Source organism: Mauremys reevesii, linkage group 4 (assembly GCF_016161935.1).
Source record: "Mauremys reevesii isolate NIE-2019 linkage group 4, ASM1616193v1, whole genome shotgun sequence".
NCBI lineage: Eukaryota > Metazoa > Chordata > Testudines > Geoemydidae > Mauremys > Mauremys reevesii.
In genome coordinates this window covers 144,551,426-144,572,575 of record NC_052626.1, presented here as the reverse complement: position 1 = coordinate 144,572,575, position 21,150 = coordinate 144,551,426, and the positions used below count along the sequence as shown (strand labels likewise).

Sequence of the window (21,150 nt, the reverse complement as noted above, 5' to 3'; positions counted from 1 at the left end):
TGAAGGTGGGTGCGCCTAATATGAAACAGTGAATTTGTGTATTTCTTTGGTTGGGCTGGGGACTTGTGACACTGGTAGTGTTTCCTTTTCTGCTGATTTTCTGTATTTTTCTCAAAACATAAGATTGTTTTTGCACAAATAGTTCTAATAGTCCTTGACCTTAAGTTCTTGCTTTGGTTGCCAACTTGCAATGCACATATTCATGTCAACCACACATCATTCATACTAGGCCTCAATGACCTATAACATATTACATGTGATATTATCTATACAGTGTGATTCATATACCAACAGTTGTATTTGGCCTTATTGTTTAGTTCTCCTTGTATGGCTATTACCTGGCAATAAATAACTTTTATGGTTAAGCTGGTTGTTTCCCTCCCTCTCTCTCTCCTGTTTTTTGGCTTCCCCATTCGCTCTGCAGCAATGATCCTCTTACCTAAGCTAAAGATCCCTGCAGCACCCAAAAATCCTGTGGGGTTTGCTCATCAAGTGGGTTACTACCAGAACAACTGTAACAGGAAAGTGGGGATAGGGACGTGCAGTAACTTGGAAGTGCTGCTCGACCCAGCCTGCTGAGGGGTACGCTTGGAAGTGCTGATTGACCTGGTCCACTCGGATATGCTCTGTTAATGTGTGTGTGTGTGCATCTGCTTCTGGGGCTGGAGGAACCCAGCCCTCAGGCACCTAGGTCCTGCAGGACAGATCCATTGGTAACACTTATTCTTCAAGGTGTGTGGCACATGTTTATTCCGTGATCCACCCTCCTGCCCTCTACGCTGTAGTTTTCTGGAAAGAAGGACTAGAGGGGGCAAGGGGATGGCTGGGTGCCTTAGTAACAGGTACCGACGGGAAAAAAAAATTCAGCAACTGTGCTTGAGGTGCACACACACCTAGAAGGAATGGACGTGTGCAACACATTTCAAAGAACAACCTTTACAGAAGGTTAGTAAACACTTTAAAAAAAATTAAAGTAGGGATTCTCACATGATCACCTGACTCCATGAGCAAGGCTTTAAGAAAAGCACCAAATATTGCAAGACGGGATAAAATGGCTAGATAGGGAAACCATGCACTCGCCTCAAGACACAGCAACTTCCTCAGGGTTTCTAGCTTCCTACATACAATATCTCCCAGCTCTGCACGGCAAAGTGCTAACCCAAATTCAATATGTAGACTGTAAACTCTTTGAGGGCAAGGACCTTGTCTCCTTATTTGAAGAGTGTCCTATGGAGACCAGGAATTTCTCTCCTTTTTAGGTGAATAAGCACAGTCTTTGGCATCTGTGAAAATAACAGATAAAAGTTTTCTTTTAATGAAAGCTGAGCTGCTGCTGTAATCACATGATTCCTGAAACTGGGGCACAAAGTAGAGACTTGTAGTGTCTGTCCCTTATTTAAATGTCTCCCAAAATCATTCATGCCGAGTTGGGGTTGCTCAGTGGTGCCTAATGCTCTTCCAGACTGAAAAGTGGCTAAACCTAAACCTCTGAAAACCAGGAAATACAAAGTGAATGCCATACATGCCAAGCCCCTACCACTGTTGTTAAAACAAAACCAAAACTGATGTGTCCACGACTAAATACAGGGCTTCAGAGGGAAGACCAACCCAGAAACCCATGTGGACAGCAGACTACCTGGATTCCTAGGAGGTTTCAGCAGTAATATTTTGGTTGTTTTCAAACTCTTATTAAACGGAAGTGGGGAATGTTGTAATGATCAGTCCAGATAGCACCTCCACCACCAACTGGTGAATCTTTATATTAGTGTTAAGTTGTCCTGTTTTCATAGGGTGTGTTGTCCTGGTTGGGAAGGGCAGGGTTAAGGGTGGGGAGGCCACTTGTCCCATATCAAACTGGATGATCCTCTTTCTGAGACGTTTGTCCTCTTTTCACTACTGGGACACAACCACACATGATTTTGTCTGGTATTGGATGGGGGACAATGTTCTTGTCCCCTGACTCTTAAAAATGGCACCCTTCATGTAGTGTGACCTTGCACGTAGGTCACACCACTGGGGACAGAGCATTCTTACAAATAGCGTCCCGCATGTGGCGTGATTTTGCACTCACCATGCTATGAGGTCACACCAGTGGGGCAGGGTGCACATGCTCTTAAAGACGATGTCCCCCACGTGGCAGGGTCTCACACTCATGTTTCTGGAAGTATCAGAGTGTTTTCTGTAGGGTGCCGCCTTTCTAATTGCTGCTAACTGGACCCCTGAAGCCCTTCACCTGCCCTGCCTCTTCCCCAAAAGCCCCAGCCCTTCTCCTCCTCTTCCCCCTACACCCTGCCTCTTCCACCAGGCTCCCCCTCTTCTCTCCCTCTTCACTCACGCCCTGCTCCCTTGTCTGCCTCTTCTCCCCAAGGCCCCACCCCTGTTGCTCCTCTTCCCCCCACCCGCTTGCTGAATTGTCTCCACCTCCCCTCCCCCGCCAGGCTCCCTCTGCTCTGGGGCTGGGATGGCAGCTGCTGCAGCCTGCCAAGGAGCCTGCCTGCAGGTAGGAGCTGACCCGGGCTGACAAGGGTTAATGACCCGGCACTTGACCCCACCTCGGGGTCATCGGACTTTGTACTGAGCAGACGCTGCCACGTCCCCATTTTGACCAGACTTTCCAGTCAAAAAGCTGGCACCTGGCAAACCCAAACAGCACCTGGACACAGAAGCCAAAAAACGGACGGCCCAGGTCAAACCCAGACAGGTGGCAACCGTCATCCTCCGGAACATGCGAGCGGTCACCTTAGTTCGAGGTCAGAGGAAACCTGTCCTGCCTGTGTGCACTGGAGCTGTTAGTTCCTAATAAATCCTGTGATTTCTCTGGCTGACCGATTACAGTATGTCTGGTGAATGAGAAGAAACCACCATAGAGGTGGTCAAATAAACCCGTGAGCGGCGAGTTACATGGGCCCGTGGTGCCTGTGCTCCAGCAAATTCAGGGCCTGGAGGCCCAGCTCCACCAATGTTTGGGGTTGAGTCTCTTCCCCCAGCCCCCTCTGCCGCCCCTGTGCACCTCCCCTGGAGCGTCCCTGCCTGTGCCCTGGGCAGCGGGCGGCTGCCCTGCTGCTCTGCTCCCTTGCCGGCTACAAAAGGGAGTGGCACCGGTGGTAGGATGAGGCAGTGGCACAGCTGCCGCCTGTGGAGGGAGGAGGCGCACATGTGATGGCAGCCACTCGGGCACCCACCCCAGGGGAGGGGGCTTCCTGGACCAGAGAGGGGCCCAGCCCCTAGGAGCATGTGCAGCAACAATGCCAGGTGAGTGTGCTGATGGGGGTCCTCCCCCGGAGCTTGCTGCTTTGGGGGGAGAGGGCTGGGGGGACTTTGGAGTCCTCCTCTCTGGCCCCAGCTCCAGGGCAGCCTGTATGCGCCCCAAACTCTTCATCCTCATCCCCACCCCAGAGCCTTCACTCCCCACCCCAACCCTCTGCCCCAGCCCTGAGCCCTGAGCTCCCTTCCTCCACCCAGAACCCCTCATCCCCAGCCAGGGGCGGCTCTAGGAATTCCGCCGCCCCAAGCAGGACGGCGTGCCGCAGGGGGCGCTCTGGCGGTCGCTGGTCTCGCGGCTCCGGGGGACCTCTTGCAGACGTGCCTGCGGAGGGTCCGCTGGTCCCGCGGCTCTGGTGGACCTCCTGCAGACATGTCTGTGGATGCTCCACCGGAGCTGCGGGACCAGCGGACCCTCCGCAGTCATGCCTGCGGGAGGTCCGCCGGAGCCGCCTGCCGCCCTCCCGGCAAAATGCCGCCCCAAGCGTGTGCTTGGCGCGCTGGAGTCTGGAGCCAGCCCTGTTCCCAGCCTCACCCTGCAGCCCTCACCCCTGCACCCTAATCCTCTGCCTTAGCCCTGAGCCCCTTGTACACCCCTAATCCCCAGCCCTCTGCCCCCCACGCCCCAACCCTCTGCCCCAGCCCCTCCCACACCCAAATCCCTCAGCCCCAGCCAGAGCCCTCACCCCCCACACCCTGACCCCCAGCCCTGAGCCCCTCCCACACCCCAAACTCCTCAGCCCCAGCCAGAGCCCTCACCCCCAGCCCCTCCCACACCCCAAACCCCTCAGCCCTGCTCCAGACCCCTCACCCCCCCACACCCTGACCCTCAGCCCCCCCCCCATTCATTTTGTTATATGCACCAATAGGTGGGGGGGAGGGGCTTGGACCCGTTCTGGGCATCACCGACAATGATACAAACCTGCGGCCCCTGAATAAGCCCCGCCCCCAATGCCCCCCCCGGGGGCCGGGCCTTGGGGGGGTAGTTAATAGGGGCGGAACTTCCTGCGCTCAGCGGCTCGTTAGGAAACTCCCGGCGCCCGGGACTCCCGGGTCGGTGCTGGGACAAGCCCCGGAGATCGCGTCCGGCCCGGGGGCAGAGCGGGGGGGAGGGAACCTGCCCCTGCAGCGGCAGCGGATCGAGTGGTGACCAGGGGCCAGAGCCTGAGCCCGGGGGTGCAGCTGGGTTCTCCCAGCCCAGCCAGCTCCCGGGGAGGTAGGTAGAGGAGTGTGTGTGGGGGGGGGTTCCCCCACGCAGCCAGTTTCTGGGGTGCAAAGAGGGGAGCTCTGTGCAGCCAGAGCCCAGGAGCAGCCCCTGCAGCCCAGCCAGCAACTGCCCGGAGAAACAAGACTTTTAAAAAAGCCTTGGTCATTTCCAAAGGCCCAGTGCGCACACACAAGGTGTCCTGCTTTAACAATACTGGTGTATTTAAAGCGTACAGCGCCCCCCCGCCAGCCCCCCCCATGTGGATATAATTATTTTGTTACAAAGGTGCTTGTATAGGAAAGGGAATAAGCTGCACTGATATACGGCCTCTCCGTCCTGGTATCACTGTATCCCTATGATGAGATCACTATATGAGTAAGAAATCTCACCCCCCACAACCCGAATAGTTTGAGAGGTGCAATGTCTGATGTTCAGTGCAATCGTTATAAACTAAAACCATCATAGCATGAAAAATGAGAAGCTCAGATTCAGGTCTCCTAAACTGAAGTTACGCTTTTTAAAAAAGCCCGTATAATAATATCCAGCAATAACATGAGAAAAGGAAGGAAGAAGTTGATCCATTTAGGCCATAAGGAACATTAACCTCACACCATTAGTTTTTATTTCTGCTGCTGACCAGGGAAATAGGGCAACTGCCCTGATAACTGAAACACGGTGATTGTCTCCACCACAGAGCATTGGCCAGTGTAGCTTTGCCACCAGAGCCTGTGAGTGGAGACACTGCGTACGCCAACAGAAGGAGGTTTTCTGCCAGCATGGCTGCCCCAGCTCCTCAAATGACCCAGGCCACACCAGTGTTTCTCAGATGGGGCCACCAGGGTCTTTCCTTGGGGCAACAGCCTCCTGGGCAGTGATTGGGGAGGGGGAAGCAGTAACCCCACCCCAAGCCTCCCCAGGGGTTGGATCCTGCCCCCTTCTGGAGCCAGAAATGCCAGAGGAGCAGGCAGCTGGTGTGAGTTCCCCACCTTCCTAGGGAAGGTGGGGCTCGAGCTTCGAACTTCAGCCCTGCCGTGACAGGTGGCCAGCTCTTTGGGGTAAAGACTGTCTTTTTGTTCTGTCCTTTTTCAGTGCCTGATACAATGGGGTCTTGCCCCATGATTAAGAGTCCTGAGCTCTAAGGTAACACAAATAAATAATAATAATGTTCATTAAAAAGCATAAAGAGAGCCAACTACCTGCAGGAGTGCAATTGTGAGCTGATATTCCTAGGTGCCATGACCAGTCAAATAAAAGGCAGAATTGAGGTATCATCACCCTGAGTGCAGAAAGGGCTCACTAGGAAGAAGGCTTGGTCTGGGCAGAAGGCTACAAGGAAGAAATACAAAATTGAGGGATCTCTTCTAGTCATCAATGGGCTGAACCCAACTGATATTGGTGAAAACTGGAAGATGGAAATGTGGGGGGCCACAGAGCCCCTTTCGTGTGTGTGGCAGGTCCCTCGGCTTTCAATAACTCTGTTTAGTAGAGAATCTGAGAGCCACTTGTCACTGCCCCTCAGATGCTACCTTTGTCCCTCACACACAGTTAACAATGTATACGTTTCCCAGGTCTCAGTTTGTGTCATCAGAAGAGAAGGGATTTCTGAGAGGATGGAGCCCCCGTCCAGCTCAAGGTCTCAGAGGTTCCACCACCCAGGACCACAACTGAGCTGTGACCTCAGAGAGAAGTTGCAGTATTCACGGCAACTAGGTAATAAGTTGTGTGTGGAGATGCATGTGGTGTTGGGGAGCATGGATAGTACAGCAGGGAGGGGAGTCCCGAAGGCAGCCTGTATGAATCCATTGGAACTGCATTTGGCTGTCTATTGGCACGCGGAGGCTGGGTGAATCCCTGTTCCTAGTAGAGTTGTGAGGTCCAGGAGCGTGTGTGTCTGTGTAGGTCCCTCTAATAGTATCTTTATCATTCTTTAGATCTTCCTGCACCTTATTTGTTTGTTCCTTATGATAAGGAGAATGAAGGCGACCAGGATATAGTGGCCTCGCTCTGTAGGTTTGGCTTTATGGTGAGTTGTGAAACGGTGCTTGCTTCAGTGGCCTGAGTTCTGGAGGGATGGGGAGATTTGTGGGCAGGCTGAGTCTGGCATCTCTTGCTGTGTGGAGGAGGTTGGGAAAGGGGGTTCCTCTCCCCCCCCCCCCCATAATGCTGCATTGACAGTATTGGCTTTGCATTTTGCTGCTCAGCTTGTGTCTTAGTGGTGAGATTGTGGCCAGAGCAGGCAGGTGCTGAGTGGGGGACCCATGTCATTTCAGATGCCAGTGACGTTTGAGGAGGTGGCCGTGTCCTTCTCTGAAGATGAATGGGCTCTTTTGGATGAAAAGCAGAAGGAGCTCTACAGAGATGTCATGCAGGAGACTTACGAGACTCTCATCTCGTTGGGTGAGCAGTTGCTCTAGTCCCCATAGTGTAGACATGGCCTAAATCTCCTATAAAGAACAGAGCCCATTTCCCACCAGACAATCTACTTGCCGAAAGGGGATACTGAAGCCTATATGGATTGTGTCTTTCCCCTTCATTCCAAGATTTTCTTTGCTGCTCTTTGTAGTTAAGTGATGGAGAAATACTTGACCCGTTGTGATGCATGTACCTCTTTCCAATGAGCAGGATTTGCGATCGCTAAACCAGATGTGCTGTCCCAGATGGAGCGAGGGGAAGAGCCGTGGTTCCCAGATCTCCAGCGCTCTGAGGAAAGAGAAATCCCAAGAGGCACTAGCACAGGTGTGGAATGAGTGACACCAACTGAGAAATTATCTCGGGCTGAGGGACAAGCTGGGATCCCAGCAAACCCACTGAGCCCTCCCCCTGTTCTGTCTCATCTCATCTGACTCGTTGTGCCCTGTCCTCATGGCAGGTGTCACTCCTGGCTCCCAATTCTCCTGCCTGATGCCTGGCAGAAGTGTTTTCCTTAAGGCTCAGATGGGATTTTGAGGCAGAACTGGCCCCTCTTTTCCCTTCTGTGGAAAGATTTAGGGGAATTTACTTCCTACCTACCCAGTTCTCTTATCAGTGACTAATTCCTTTACTGCCCCCTCGGTCCCCAGCACATGCCGTGAATCCCATCTGGATTCTCTCTCCTGACAGGTACCGGGACAGGAAGTGAAGACAAGGAGGAGAGTCCCCAGCAGGAAGAGGCTGTGGGAGTGAAGATGCACAGGATGTTCCTAAGGAGACCACAATGCCCTGACGTGGCAGGTGCCCGGGAGAGTCCTGGCAGGGTGGCATGGCAGAGGGGAGACCCTCCAGGCAGGAGTAAATCCACTCTCAGCAGAAGAGGTTTGAGGAGATCCAAAGACACCAGCGCCCACCCAGTAACCCATATGGGGGAGATACCAAATACTGTCAGTGAAAGAGTCCATAACGGTTCGCTCCTTATTCAGCACGGTCAGCAAACTGGTGCAGAAAAAAGCGTCTATGAGTGTGGCAAAGGCTTCGCTCGACAAGAAAACCTTCAGCTACATCTGAGAATTCACCCAAGCGAGTCACTTTATACATGTAATGAATGCGGGGAAAGCTTCAGGCTCAAGACAAGCCTTGTTCTTCATTGTTACACAGTCCACAAGTCAGAGACACGCCACGAGTGTCCAGATTGTGGCCAGCTCTTTATCCTGAGAGAGAGACTTATTCAGCATCAGAGAATCCATCCTGGAGAGGCATCTAGAGGGTTGAACGATGGGATGGTGAGTGAGAACAGGGACAAGAATCCCCAGAAGGAAGGGCTTGTGAGAGCAGAGCGGGACAGGACGTTGTTGGGGAGACCCCAGAGTCTTGAGTGGGGAGAAGCCCGTGGAAGTGAGGGATCTGCACGAAGGCAGCACAGGAGCTCTACAGGGGGGAGAGGCAGCATATCTGTGCAACATAAAAAAGTTTCCAAGAAACTGAACTGCACCATTGGCCACCAGAGCGCCAATAGGGGAGCACAACCGAGTACAAGTAGTGACTCAGCAGTGCATCCGAAAGTCCGTCCCATAGAGAGACGTTACAGCTGTGCTGAGTGCGGGAAAAGCTATTACCACAACTCGCACCTCCGCTGGCATCAGAAAAAACACACCGGAGAGAAATCCCATGTATGCGCCGACTGTGGAAAGAGCTTTAACTGCAGGTCGTCACTCGGCAGGCACGAAAGGATCCACAAAGAGGAGAAAAACTACAGCTGCCCTGACTGTGGGAAAAAATTCAGAGAGTCCTTGCACCTCGCTTCCCATCAGACAATCCACACAGGAGAGCGAGCCTATCAGTGTCCTGACTGCGACAAAAGCTTCAGACTGAAAGGGGTCCTTTGTACTCACCGTAAAACCCACACAGGAGCGAAACCTTTTAAATGCAATGAATGCGGGCAAGGCTTCGGGCGGAAAGAGTCCCTCCATAAACACATGAGGGTCCACACTGGGGAGCGGCCCTATCAATGCACCCAGTGCGAGAAAAGCTTTCGTCAGAAGTTCTCCCTTTCCCAGCATCAGTTAACGCACCAGGAAGGGTGGCCTCACACGTGTACGGAATGTGGGAAAGGCTTCAATCACAAATCAAACCTTGTTCAACACTTGGCAAAACTGCACTTGAAAAATCAACCCCATACAGCAAATGTAGCTTCAGATTAAACAGATCTATAATTGCAATGGTAGAAAACAGTGGAGTGGTACTTTTTTTATTTTGGTGAGACAATCTCCATCTGTACGTATTCTAAAATACAAGGCTTAAGGAGGATGGGTTGGTAGTATCGCCTTATTTATGATGATGGGAGGGGGACAAAGCTGATGAAGAGAGGAACTGGTCTTTCGATGGGTTTTGGGGATGGTTAGTGGGAATTTCAAGGCAGTGGAGTTGAACTTTGGAAGTTGAGCAGTGGCATGTCATCTATGGATGCAATGCATAGATTGCATTCCCATGTGAGCCCTGAATATGACTTCCTGACTGGCTGTGCCAGTGGGACGATTCCACCCGGCCCCTGAACACACAGGGAGGATGCTATTTTATGGAACAAAATGGCATCCTCCACACATTGTGAAGACACGGGTATTTTAACATGGCGCTCTACAAATGGATTAAAACCTGGTGAACTGAGATGTCTCAATATGTAACTATACAAGGAATCCTCATTGAGCAGGTGTGTTTCTAGTGTGGTCCTGCAGAGATCCATTCTTGATCCTCTGTTATGTAACACTTTTATCAATGACCTGGAGAAAAACGCAAAATGATCTCTGATAAAGTCTGCAGATGACACTCTAATCGGGGGATGTGGTAAATAATGAAGAGAACAGGTCACTGATTCACAGTGAACTGGATCACTGTGCACACTGAGCAAAAGAAAACAGTATGCGTTTTAATGTGGCTAAATGTATACATTTAGGACACAATATGTAGGCCACACTTATAGGATGGGGGATTCTATTCTGGGAAGGTAGGACTCTGAAAAAGATTTCGGGTTTGTGGTGGATAATCAGCTGAATATGAGCTCCCAGTGTGATGCTGTCTCCAAAAGAGCTCATGCAATCCTGAGATGTATAAATGGGAATCTCGAGTAGGAACAGAGGTTATTTTACCTCTGTATTTGGCACTGAGGCAACTGTATTTTTTTTAAACTTATCTACTCTGGACAGGGCCGCCCAGAGGGGGGGGGCAAGAGGCCCCGAGCCCCACGGGGGCCCCCACCAGAGTTTTTCGGGGCCCCTGGAGCGGGGTCCCTCACTCGCTCCAGGGGGCCCGGCAAACTCTTGTGCGGCCGGGCGCAGAAGCTTCTTCGCTCCCGGTCTTCGCCGGCGGAGGGTCCTTCTGCTCCGGGGTGGAAGGACCCCCCGCTGGCGAATTACCGCCAAAGACGGAGCGGGACCCGCCGCCGAAGTTCAGCTCGGTCTTCGGCGGCGGGGGGGCCCTTCCGTTCCGGGACCCGCCGCCGAAGTGCCCCGAAGACCCGCGGCGGGGCCCCCCTCCGCCGAATTACCGCCGAAGACCGGGCTGCGCTTCGGCGGCGGGTCCCGCTTCGGCGGTAATTCGGCAGCGGGGGGGCCCCCGCCACGGGTCTTCGGGGCACTTCGGTGGCGGGTCCAGGAACGGAAGGGCCCCCCCGCCGCCGAAGACCCTGGGCCCCCGGAATCCTCTGGGCGGCCCTGACTCTGGAAGTTGTACTGGTATAATTTTGCCAGTGCGGTTATAGTGGCATAACTTCCTGGGAGGCAAGTGAGGCTCCAGCGAGAGGCCATGGTCTCTACAGAGTGTCTAACAGTTTTTGCAGGGCTCAGGGTGTTAATCCTGGCAAATCCCAGGCCTGGCCCTTTCATCCTGCTGCCCCTCTAAATTTCTCCTGGAGTTGCAACTGGATGCAGGCTCTTCCCTCACCATCCTAATTCCTTGTGTAGCTTTGCTGGACCTGTTGCACAGCTGGCGTGTTCCACCCCAGAGGAGGCAGCATTTCAGAGCCAGGTGGGATGATCCAGGCCTTCTCAGGTGGAGGAAGCTAGATCAGGGCAGCGGGTTATTAGATTTTGGTGGGGGAGTTCTGGTAACAAAGGAGAGAAACAGCAAAATATGAGCCTCAACACAAGTGTGTCAACATGGGGAGTTAGAGGTATAATTATACTGGTGTATTTTAAGCCAGTTTAATTCCAGGTGTAGACAAGCCCTTAGCAAGAGAAAGGAAATAAAGTTCAAATTGTTTAAAAACTGTTATTTATTATTTGTTGCACAACACAGCGAGAGAAATCAGAAGGCAGACGGGGGGCGGGATTGGGGGGGTGGAGGAGGAAGAGGACAAGTTGAGAAACCAAATCAAAAGTTCACATCTGCCAGCTTTCTGTGGCTTGGGCAATCCTCTGAGGTTGAGTGTGTGGGTCCCCGTAGCCTCCCCCCTCGTGTTCTTGGGCGTCTGGGTGAGGCGGCAATGGAACTTGGGGAGGAGGGAGGGTGGTTACACAGGGGGCTGCAGCGGCAGTCTGTGGTCTTGCTGCCTTTCCCGCATTAGATCCACCATACAGCGGAGCATGTCAGTTTGCTCCCCCATGAGCTTGGCCATAGCATCCTGCCTGCTCTCATCGCGTGCGTCTCTCCTCGCTTCGTGTTCCTGTCATGCTTTACGGGACTCCGCAATGGTTTGCCTCCACGCGTTCAGCTGGGCCCTATCAGTGCGGGAGGACGGCATGAGCTCAGCGAACAGGTCTTCCTGAGTTTGTTTTTTCCGCCTTCTAATCTGGACCAGCCTCTGGGAGGGAGTAGATAGGGGCCGCATTGAAACATTTGCACCTGTGGGAGGAGAAAAAGGGAGGGTAGTATTTTAAAATATACATTTCAGAGAGCAAAGGGGACACTTTGGCATGAGTGAGCCGTCACACACGGCCGGGCAACAGAATTCAGCTTGCAGGCAGCCTAGGGGCACGCGGGGTTCTGCTTCTTCTACATTCATTTCAATGTTTTCAAAGTGCTGGGACCCCTTTCCCACAGCAAGCAATGCCTGGTGGGTTTGCTATAAAGGAGGGTTTGCGGGCTCTCTGGGATGATCACTTCACCCTCCCCACTGCGTGGCTCCGATGAGGCTCTGAGCAGGGATGAGCCCTTTAAACTATACGCGAACAGCCCCGTGTGGCTGGCTTTCCCCCTAGCCCTGCACTGCGTGGCTCCGATCAGGCTCGCTCTCACCAGAAGTACCTCCCAGGGTCATGGTCCGGGAGCTGCATTGGGAGTGGAGGAGGCTATTGGCTCCAGCGTTAAGCGTAGTTCCTGGCTGGGGGGGAAACAGATTCCCCACTTGCTGCCTGTGCACTATCCTCCTCCGATGACTCTTCCTCCTCGCTCCGTGCAACTGCCCCCTTGCAGGTGTCTACGGACAGTGGTGGGGTAGTGGTGGCATCACCCCCCATAATTGCATGGAGCTGATGGTAGAAGTGGAATGTATGGGGCTGTGACCCAGAGCACCCGTTTGCCTCCTTGGCTTTTTGGTACGCTTGCCCGAGCTCCTTGATTTTTGTACGACACTGCTCTGTGTCCCTGGAGTAGCCTCTTTCCGTCATGGCCCTGGAGACTTGAGCGTACGTATTTGCATTCCTTTTTTTGGAACGTAGTTCTGCCATAACAGACTCGTCTCCCCAACATGCGATGAGATCCAGTACCTCCCGTTCGGACCATGCTGGAGCTCGTCTGCGAATCTGGGACTGTGTGATCTCTTGTGATCACAATAGCAGATTTAAAGGTAGCCATCCTACAGCAAAAAAAACCTTCAGGACCAGATTTCAAAGAGAAACTGCTGAGCTTCAGTTCATTTGCAAATTTGACACCATCAGCTGAAGATTAAACAAAGACTGTGAATGGCTAGCCAACTACAAAAGCAGTTTCTCCTCCCTTGGTGTTCATACCTCAACTGCTAGAAGAGGGCCTCATCCTCCCTGATTGAACTAACCTCGTTATCTCCAGACTGATTCTGGCCTGCGTATTTATACCTGCCTCTGGAAATTTCCATTACATGTGTCTGACGAAGTGGGTATTCACCCATGAAAGCTCATGCTCCAATACGTCAGTTAGTCTATAAGGTGCCACAGGACTCTTTGCTGCTTTTACAGATCCAGACTAACACAGCTACCCCTCTGATACTTGTGATGGTGGACTCTGCATGGTTGCCTGTGATGGTGGACTGTGCTGATGGTCACCTGTGCTGATGGTGACCAAACAGGAAATGAAATTCAAAAGTTCCCGGAGCTTTTCCTGCCCACCTGGCTAGTTCATCGGAGTTGAGAGTGTTGTCCAGAGCGGTCACAAGGGAGCATCCTGGGATAGCTCCCGGAGGCCAATAACATTGAATTGCATCCACAATACCTTTAACCTGGGATTGCAATCTCGATTTAAGCACTGCTCCACTCGCTGAGGTGGAGTATAGAACTCGATTTAGAGAGCCCTTTAAATTGAAAAAGCCGGTTTGGTCATGTGGACAGAATCTTTTTTTGTTTGTTTGTTTCATATTAACCCGGCTAATTCCGAAATAACAGACTAGTGTAGACCAGGCCTTAGTCTGTATCCACAAAAACAACAAGGAGTCCGGTGGCACTTTAAAGACTAACAGATTTATTGGAGCATAAGTTTTCGTGGGTAAGAAACCTGCTTCTGCATCTGAAGAAGTAGGTTTTTTACCCATGAAAGCTTATGCTCCAATAAATCTGTTAGTCTTTAAGGTGCCACCAGACTCCTTGTTGTTTTTACAAAAGGCCTTGTCCACACATACAAGGTGTAGTGCTTTTACAATAGCAGTATATTCAAAGTGGTACAGTGTGTGCACACACACTCACACTCACACTCTCCCGTCCCTGCAGGCATAATTATTTTGTTACAAAAGTCCTTATTCTTATATAGGAAAGAAATGCCAGTACAGTTATACCAGTATAAGGAAGCTATATACTGGTATAACTGTCTCCATATTAGGAGATAACTATATTGGTAAGAAATCACGCCACCAACTGAAATAGGTGTAAAAGTACAATATGTGTGTGTAGACCAGGCTTACGGTCATGTCTACACTAGAAAACTTTTACAGAAACTGGTGAATCCTCCTAAAGTGCTTTTGCCACTATAGCTCAGACTAATTTCCTGCGTGAAATAAACTATCTCCAACCAAATGGCAGTTACCCAGGGTGTTCAATGAAATAATTACAAACTTTAAAACCATCACAACACAAAAAATGAAAAGCAAAGATTCAATCCTTCTAAATTCAATGTAAGCTTTTTTTTTTTTTTTTAAAGCCTGTGAAAAAAACAATATATAGAAATAACATGAGAAAAGGTATGAAGCCATTGATCCATTTAGGCCATAAAGAACATTAACCTCACAACATTATTTTTTATTTCTACCGCTGACCAGGCAACTAGGGCAACTACCCTTATGTTGCATTGCATTGGCGGACGTGGACAGAGCTTAACAATTAGTTTGATTGGTAACAGAGTTATTTATTTTTTTTTAGCATACATGTTTATACTTTTGAAGCAGGCAAGCAAGCAGTTGCTAATTGGTTAACAAAATACACACAAGCACTGTTATAACTTTATAGGGTAACATTATTTTAAACAGCTTTAAATTTATTATTTTATTATGCCTGCTAAAAAAAAGCTAGCCAAGGCCAACTTTTTATAACAAAACTTACAACTTAATTAACCTAATTTAAAAACCTAAACATTTTAGGTTTCCCACACTATCTCCTAAAAACCTAAACATCCTAGCTTCCCACACTACCAGGTGCCAAGCTAGCAAAATATTTCCAACACCCTTATAACTGAAATATTGAGATCGTCTCCACCAGAGAGCCTTGGCCGGTGAGCCTGTGAGTGGAGACACAGCGCACACCAACAGAAGGAGTTTTTCTGCAAGCATGCCTACCCCATCACCTCAGATAACACTAGCTACACTCTCAGAAGCACAGTTCTGTTGGGGGTGTGGTGCCATCTCATCTATGTTGGCTGGGTGTGTGTGATTTTTTTCCCCTCACTCTTAGCTAATATAGCTCTGCTGGCAAAACTTTGCAGTGTAGACTAAGGCATCAGCACGACACATCAAATATTTGGCACAGCTTATGAAACCCTGCACTCAGCTTGATGGCTTTTCTCTGTTTGGTCTGTAACGTGATAGCTTTTGAACACCACATCTGATTAATTCGACAATTTCAGAGAATGTTCTAGGCCTTGATACATTTTGGTGAAAATCAGAAAAGTAGAAGGAGGAATATGGGGGACACACGGAGCCCCTGGCATATGCTTAGCAGGCCCATTAACTTTAAAAAACTCTGCAATTGTCTATAGAGCAAAGAACCAGTTAATGGCCACCATTAACCACTTCGGGCATAACAACACCCCCGTTAGCATGTCCCAATGGCAGGGCCGGCTCTAACATTTATGCCGCGCCAAGCAAACAAAAAGAGCGCCGCGCTGCCGAACCCCTCCCCGAGCGTTACACCGCCCAAGTCCCCGCCCCCACCCGAGCACCGTGCCGCCTAAGCCTCCCACCCTTCCTGAGCACCGCACCGCCTAAGTCTCCCGCCCCGAAAGGCGCCACACGGCCCAAGCCCCCACCCCGAGCATCGCGTCACACCGCCCAAGCCCCCACCCCTGAGCACCGCACCACGCCACCCAAGTCCCCGCCCCCAGCGTTGCGTCGCCCAAGTCCCGCCCCCAAGTGTCGCGTCACGCCGCCCAAGTCCCACCCCCTAGCTCCCAGCGCTGCCCGGCTGAACCAAAAAAACCAAAAACAAACCCCGAGCGCCGCCCTGTCCCAAGGTGCTGCCCCAAGCACATGCTTGGTAGGCTGCTGTCTGGAGCCGGCCCTGCCCAATGGAGTTTAAATATTAACACCCTGAATGACTTATCACCCCGACAAAGGAAAAGGAAGAGTGGTAGGGCAGAATTGGAAGGCATGGAGGGCACACAGAGCCCTGGACATGCGGGGGACAATGGGGGACCCTGGTGTTGGGGAAGTAAACAAATACAGGCCTGTGAGCAAGACTAAGCCCTTAAGCATAAGTGGAGTCAAGGCCCTGAAACAAGGCCCTGAAACATAAGTAGGGAAAAAAGCCTGTGTCAGCTAACGCTTATCAGCCTACGCTTGGCGCGAAATGTATGCAGCTGTCTTCTCATGCCTGTAGCCAAAAGTATTTAGTATAATGGGTCAAAAGGGATATCTTATGTCTTCTTTACAATGATAAATGTATCCGCAACAGCTGTACCCTTATCATGATGAATGCATCTGTGACAGCTCTATGTATCTTGTTCCCTTTTGATTGATATATGTATTCTATGTACTCCATTATTCCCTATAGGTATAGTTACAGATTCCTAAGGTCAGCCAAATAACATAAATACGACGTCAACAAAGTTGTTTGTTACGGGGTATAAAGGTAGGGCTGTCCGACCATGTAGGGTGTGTGTCTCTCTCTGGCACTAGCCGAGACGAGAACACCGTTCAGCTGATCGATCAATAAAGACAATGGTACTCGTCTTCCTCGTCTTCTGTGCCTCCTTGGTGTAATTAGGTAAGCTCCAGGGAAAAACGAGCCCTTTTGGCTAACACTGGTATGGGGAACGGAGGCACACAGACCCCCTGGCATGTGGCAGAGGTGGAAGTGAGGTGGCACACTGGGCCCCTGATGTTGGGGAAGGTTTATAGGGAGTCCCTGAAATAGAGTGGGATGGGAGGGGGGGCACAAAGGAAGCTTGGGGATAGGAGTGGAGGTTGTGTGTGCAATGAGCTTGGCCAACAGAAGCAATGGAGTCTACGTTTGAGTGAATGAGTTAATAGCCTATCTTGGAGATGGCCACGTAGTTCTCAGATCATAGAATCACAGAAATGTAGGGCTGGAAAGGACCTCCAGAGGTTATCTAATCCCATCTTTCGCAACCTTTTTTCATTTAAAGACACCTTTGGAAATTTCTAATGGAGGTGCAGACTTGATTGTCTCTATATATAGTTGATTTCTGTTTTCAGTCTAAGTCTTTCGCGGACCCCTTAGATAAAGTCTGTGGATCCCCAGGAGTCACAGACCACAAGTGGAGAACCACTGATCTTATCCATCCCCCATACTGAGGCAGGACCAAATAAACTTAGACCGTCCCTGACCGGGGTTTGTGCAACCTGTTCTTTAAAACCTCCACTGATGGGGATTCCACAACTTCTGTAGGTAACCTGTTTTGGGCCTTAACTATCCTTATAACTGGAAAGTTTTTTCTAATATCATTAAGCCAATTGCGGCTTCTCCTGTTTTCAGTAGACATGGAGAACAATTGATCACTATCCTCTTTACAGGAGTCGTCAAAATATTTGAAGATTATTATCAAGTCCACCCTCAGTTTCTTTTCTCAAGACTAAACATTCCAGATTTTTTAACCTTTCCTCACAGGTCAGGTTTTCTGAATCTCTTACCATTGTATTTATTTACTTATTTTGCTGTCCTCTGGCCCCTCTCCGATTTGTCTTAAGTTTGGTACCTAAAACTGGACACTTTAAGAACGTGACAGCAAATGAAAAAAATGTAAAATGTAACACTGTAGAAATGACAGTTACAAAAGAGTCGCTAATAAGGCAAATCTTTAATCCACGTGAACAAAAAAAGATTTGTCTCTCTCTCATTGTCAGTGTATCTCCCTTCCACACTAGCCAACCGCATGCTCTGAAAAGGAAAAGCTGGAAAGCTGTAGAGGCCCTCCGTATCTCATCATTGCTTACTATTGAAAAAGGGTTAGTAACTCAGGGCTCTTCCCCCCCTGTGCGGTGCGGGGGAAGGGGAAATTCCTTATTCCAGCATGTTCCTGTTGTAACAAGCAGACTCCGAGTGGTAGTTTGCTTTAAGTGTAAAGCTTCCTGCTGAGGACTTCAACAGAATAATTTCTTCAGTGTGGCGGGTTGAAAATGGAGACGAGCTATAAAGAACCCTCCTCGTTTGAGGATCATTTTTTACTGAACAAGCGGAAGTAGCTCAGGGCTCTCTGGTGAATGAAGTAGGTAGGAAGTTCTTTCCTCCAGCTGCAGACACAAAGCAGTAGCGTTTGCTTTAAGCTCAAAGCTTCCTGTGAAAGCCTCTGAAAAAATAATTTCTTTGGTGCAATTGGTTGAAAACCAACTATATTTGAAAAGCAGCGGGGCCCTTGTAGAAAAGGTGTTTCCTGAGTTATGGAAGATTTTTACCCGACTAGAATCTCTCTGTTCCCCAGTCTCTAGAAACCACCAAGAAGAAATTCCATCAACTCAGAGACTCAGCGACAGAGGAACCGTCGGAGTTCATAGCCGGAGACGGAAAACTGTATGTACTAATTTCCTTTTAGTGATGATTCCGCCTAGTGATATTTACAACCAAACTTGCATTTCACACTGCTGTGCCTAGCAGAACGGGATCATGGTCCAGGAGTACGCCTCCGAAGCACTGTGATAATAAAAAATACATTATATGTACAACCGTTATAATAACTGGGGCCAGACAGGCCTACCCCAATTGTGGGAAAATGGCTCACATTTTATAAAATGTTCAAGTCACCTATAAAAAATACTAATGGGAAGAAGTACAAAAGGGAGGCAGACAGATTGGGTTACTCAAAACAAACAGGCCTGCTGATCTAACTCTAGGATTGTGTTAAACTCATGTCTGGTAAACGAGAGGAGTGTGGGATCAGAAATCAGTGGGGGAAGCTTTTCTACCCAGCCACGGTTTGAAGTTTGTTTTAGCTACAAATAAAGTGAGTTGTAAGTTCTTAGCTTTATTAACCTGGGAAGGGTTTAACTGTGATTTTGATAGCATCTAATCAAACGAGATTTGTAAATCCTGTAACTCTAGGATTCTGTTAAGATTGTGTTTGATAAACTGGAAGAGTGTGGGATCAGAAATCAATAGACCCAAATTGGTTAAGATTAATGTACATACTCAGTAGCTGAAAACTCTGGCAAACTAGCAATTGTTAACAAAGTGTGTTTGAATTTGTTTGGGTCGGGTATGCAAAGCCATCTGCTAATGTTCTTCTTTGAAAAATCAGAGGGTTTTAAAATTTTGTTTGATAGTTATTACTGGTTTTGAAATCTTTTTACAAATGCTTTGTTTCTCTTTTTCTTTTGTGTGTCTTAAGGTTCATAGTTTCTCTAACTGGTAATAACTTTGACCCGTCAACATAAAGGCATTTTTAGGCAAAATGCAAAAGTGGTAAAATAAAGTGTTTTAAATTGTTAAAGGTTAAGTTGCTAAAGCAAACCTCTGCTCAGCCAACATCACGAGTAACTCTTTTTTAACTGCCAACTTAATTCAAGGTTGCTACTGCATTGACTGTAAATTGAGATTCGAACCATTGGAAATGGTTGTTGCAGCCCACAAGTTTTTTTGTGATTGGAAAAACAAAACATGGTGGTGGTTGTTTGCGTGTATGTGAATCAGCACGGTTCTGGTGATTTGGCGTAGACCTCTGGGAGTGGCTAAATGGCCTCAGTAGCCATGAAATGTCGGTGGGCAAGGTCTGTCAAAGACTAAAATGCTGGTGGATTTTAACTACCTTTGGGTGTAGCAAATGGCTTACGGATGCACATGTGGCTAAAGAACATTAGCTGGCTGCTTCCTTTTAAAAAGGAGGAAATATCTAGGGGTAAAAATGCCACTAGGGCTACAATTTTTGCAAGTCAGGAGATTTAACCACCTGTGCATGACATTTTCACGGTTCATGACATGTGCAGCTTTAAATATGGAAGAGGTGGGGGATGGGATTGGAAGAGTTTTTCGATCTTTACCCACTCTGGGCATTCAGTCAAAATGTGAGAAGAGCTAGTGTGTTTCTAAACTTTTTCAGACAGAGAACAGCAGCACTGTTAAGATTGTTTTAGGTGTAAATAAAGTGAGTTGTAAGTTCTTATCTTTATTAACATGAGACCAGTTCATATGTCATCTAACCAAATAAGGTTTGAAAATCCCCATTTGGGGATGAGGAATTTGTAAGTACAGTACAACCTTGTGCCTTTTCCATTTTTCTGTTTCCCCAAGAGCCGGGTTACAAGTAAGAGTCAGCATGCAAGACAGAACTGCATTTTCTATCTTTGCTGTTCTTTCCTCTTCCTTTTCCTGTGCATTTGTCTTGTTCTGTCTTCAAGGAAACAAGATCAGACTTTAACAATAGAAACAACAGATCCAGGCCATTTCCTCTAACTTCTTCTCCTTTCCCCCTCAAAAAAGAATGTTGTTACCCTCCATAACACCACCCAAAGGACTTCTGAACAGTTTCCAACTCCCCCCTTTTCTAAAAACATTCTGCAGCTAGAGGAAAATGGAATAAGGGTTATAGCTGAAATGAAAGCCTTGCTTTATACTTTACATTTCAAATGGCTTAACAGTTTTTTTTTTCTGTACCTTTCATAAAAGGTTTAAAAAGTTTGAATGCTGGCTGTTGCCATGGCACTTAGTAGGCTGAAGGTTACCGGTCTAGTGGATAAACATCGACATATCTCAATTTTAGCTGGGCTTCTGACACAGTCCCAGATAACATTATCATGAGGAAACGAGGGAAATGTGGTTTGGAGGAAATTACTATAAGGTGGATGAAAAAATTATTCAAAGAGTAAAAATTACTCAGAGTCAATGTCGATGGTTTGCTATCAAACTCGGAGGGTGTATCTAGAGGGGTTCCGCAGGGGTCAGTCCTGGGTCCAACGCTGCTAAGAAAAGCTTTCTAGCTAGAAGGGGAGTTTAGCTGGGGAATAATCTTCCATGGGAAGTTGTGGAACCCCATCATCGCTGGCTTATAAGACCAGGTTGGACAAACACCTGTCACGGATGTTCTAGGAGGTTTATTTGGTTCTTCCTCAGCACAAGGGACTGGACTGGATGATGCTTTGAGGCCCCTTCCAGCCCTACATGTCTATGATTCTGTGAAATGCAAGTGAGAAATTAAAAGATCCTATGTTATGCTACGATAGTTTTATCTTTGGCAATTCCAATTGTGAATGCAAAGTCAGTCTAACCGCCATACAACTGGAGTATTAATTACATTCAACAAGGAATTTGGGGGTTATTTATTGCAACGATCCCTTTATGTTTTGCTTCTGTAAAGTTTAGTTTAAGGTAAACATCTTCCAGGCAGAAGAAACAGTGAAAAAGCAAGAGCACCAGCTACACTTCTGGGGCTGCAGCCAAAAGTTGGTTGTACTCTAAAAGAGGCACTAAGGCCTGGTCTCCACTTATAACTTA

General features: G+C 48.9%; 1 protein-coding gene across 4 annotated transcripts in view; it reads left to right on the top strand.

Moving 5' to 3' along the window:
• LOC120403148 (zinc finger protein 250-like) overlaps positions 1-21,150 on the top strand; it is a 35,960-nt gene that overhangs the window by 9,705 nt on the left and 5,105 nt on the right. Inside the window, exons 2-7 of one of the 4 annotated variants that reach the window (XM_039533938.1) lie at positions 4,416-4,477; positions 6,037-6,178; positions 6,400-6,491; positions 6,739-6,865; positions 7,091-7,204; positions 7,568-9,046. In XM_039533938.1, the coding sequence (XP_039389872.1) occupies positions 6,079-6,178; positions 6,400-6,491; positions 6,739-6,865; positions 7,091-7,204; positions 7,568-9,046 (1,912 nt within the window). In that variant the 5' untranslated portion in view covers positions 4,416-4,477; positions 6,037-6,078. Of the gene's footprint in view, positions 1-4,415; positions 4,478-6,036; positions 6,179-6,399; positions 6,492-6,738; positions 6,866-7,090; positions 7,205-7,567; positions 9,188-21,150 lie in introns of those variants that run through there. The other 3 variants (XM_039533937.1, XM_039533936.1, XM_039533935.1) reach the window with 3 other exon arrangements.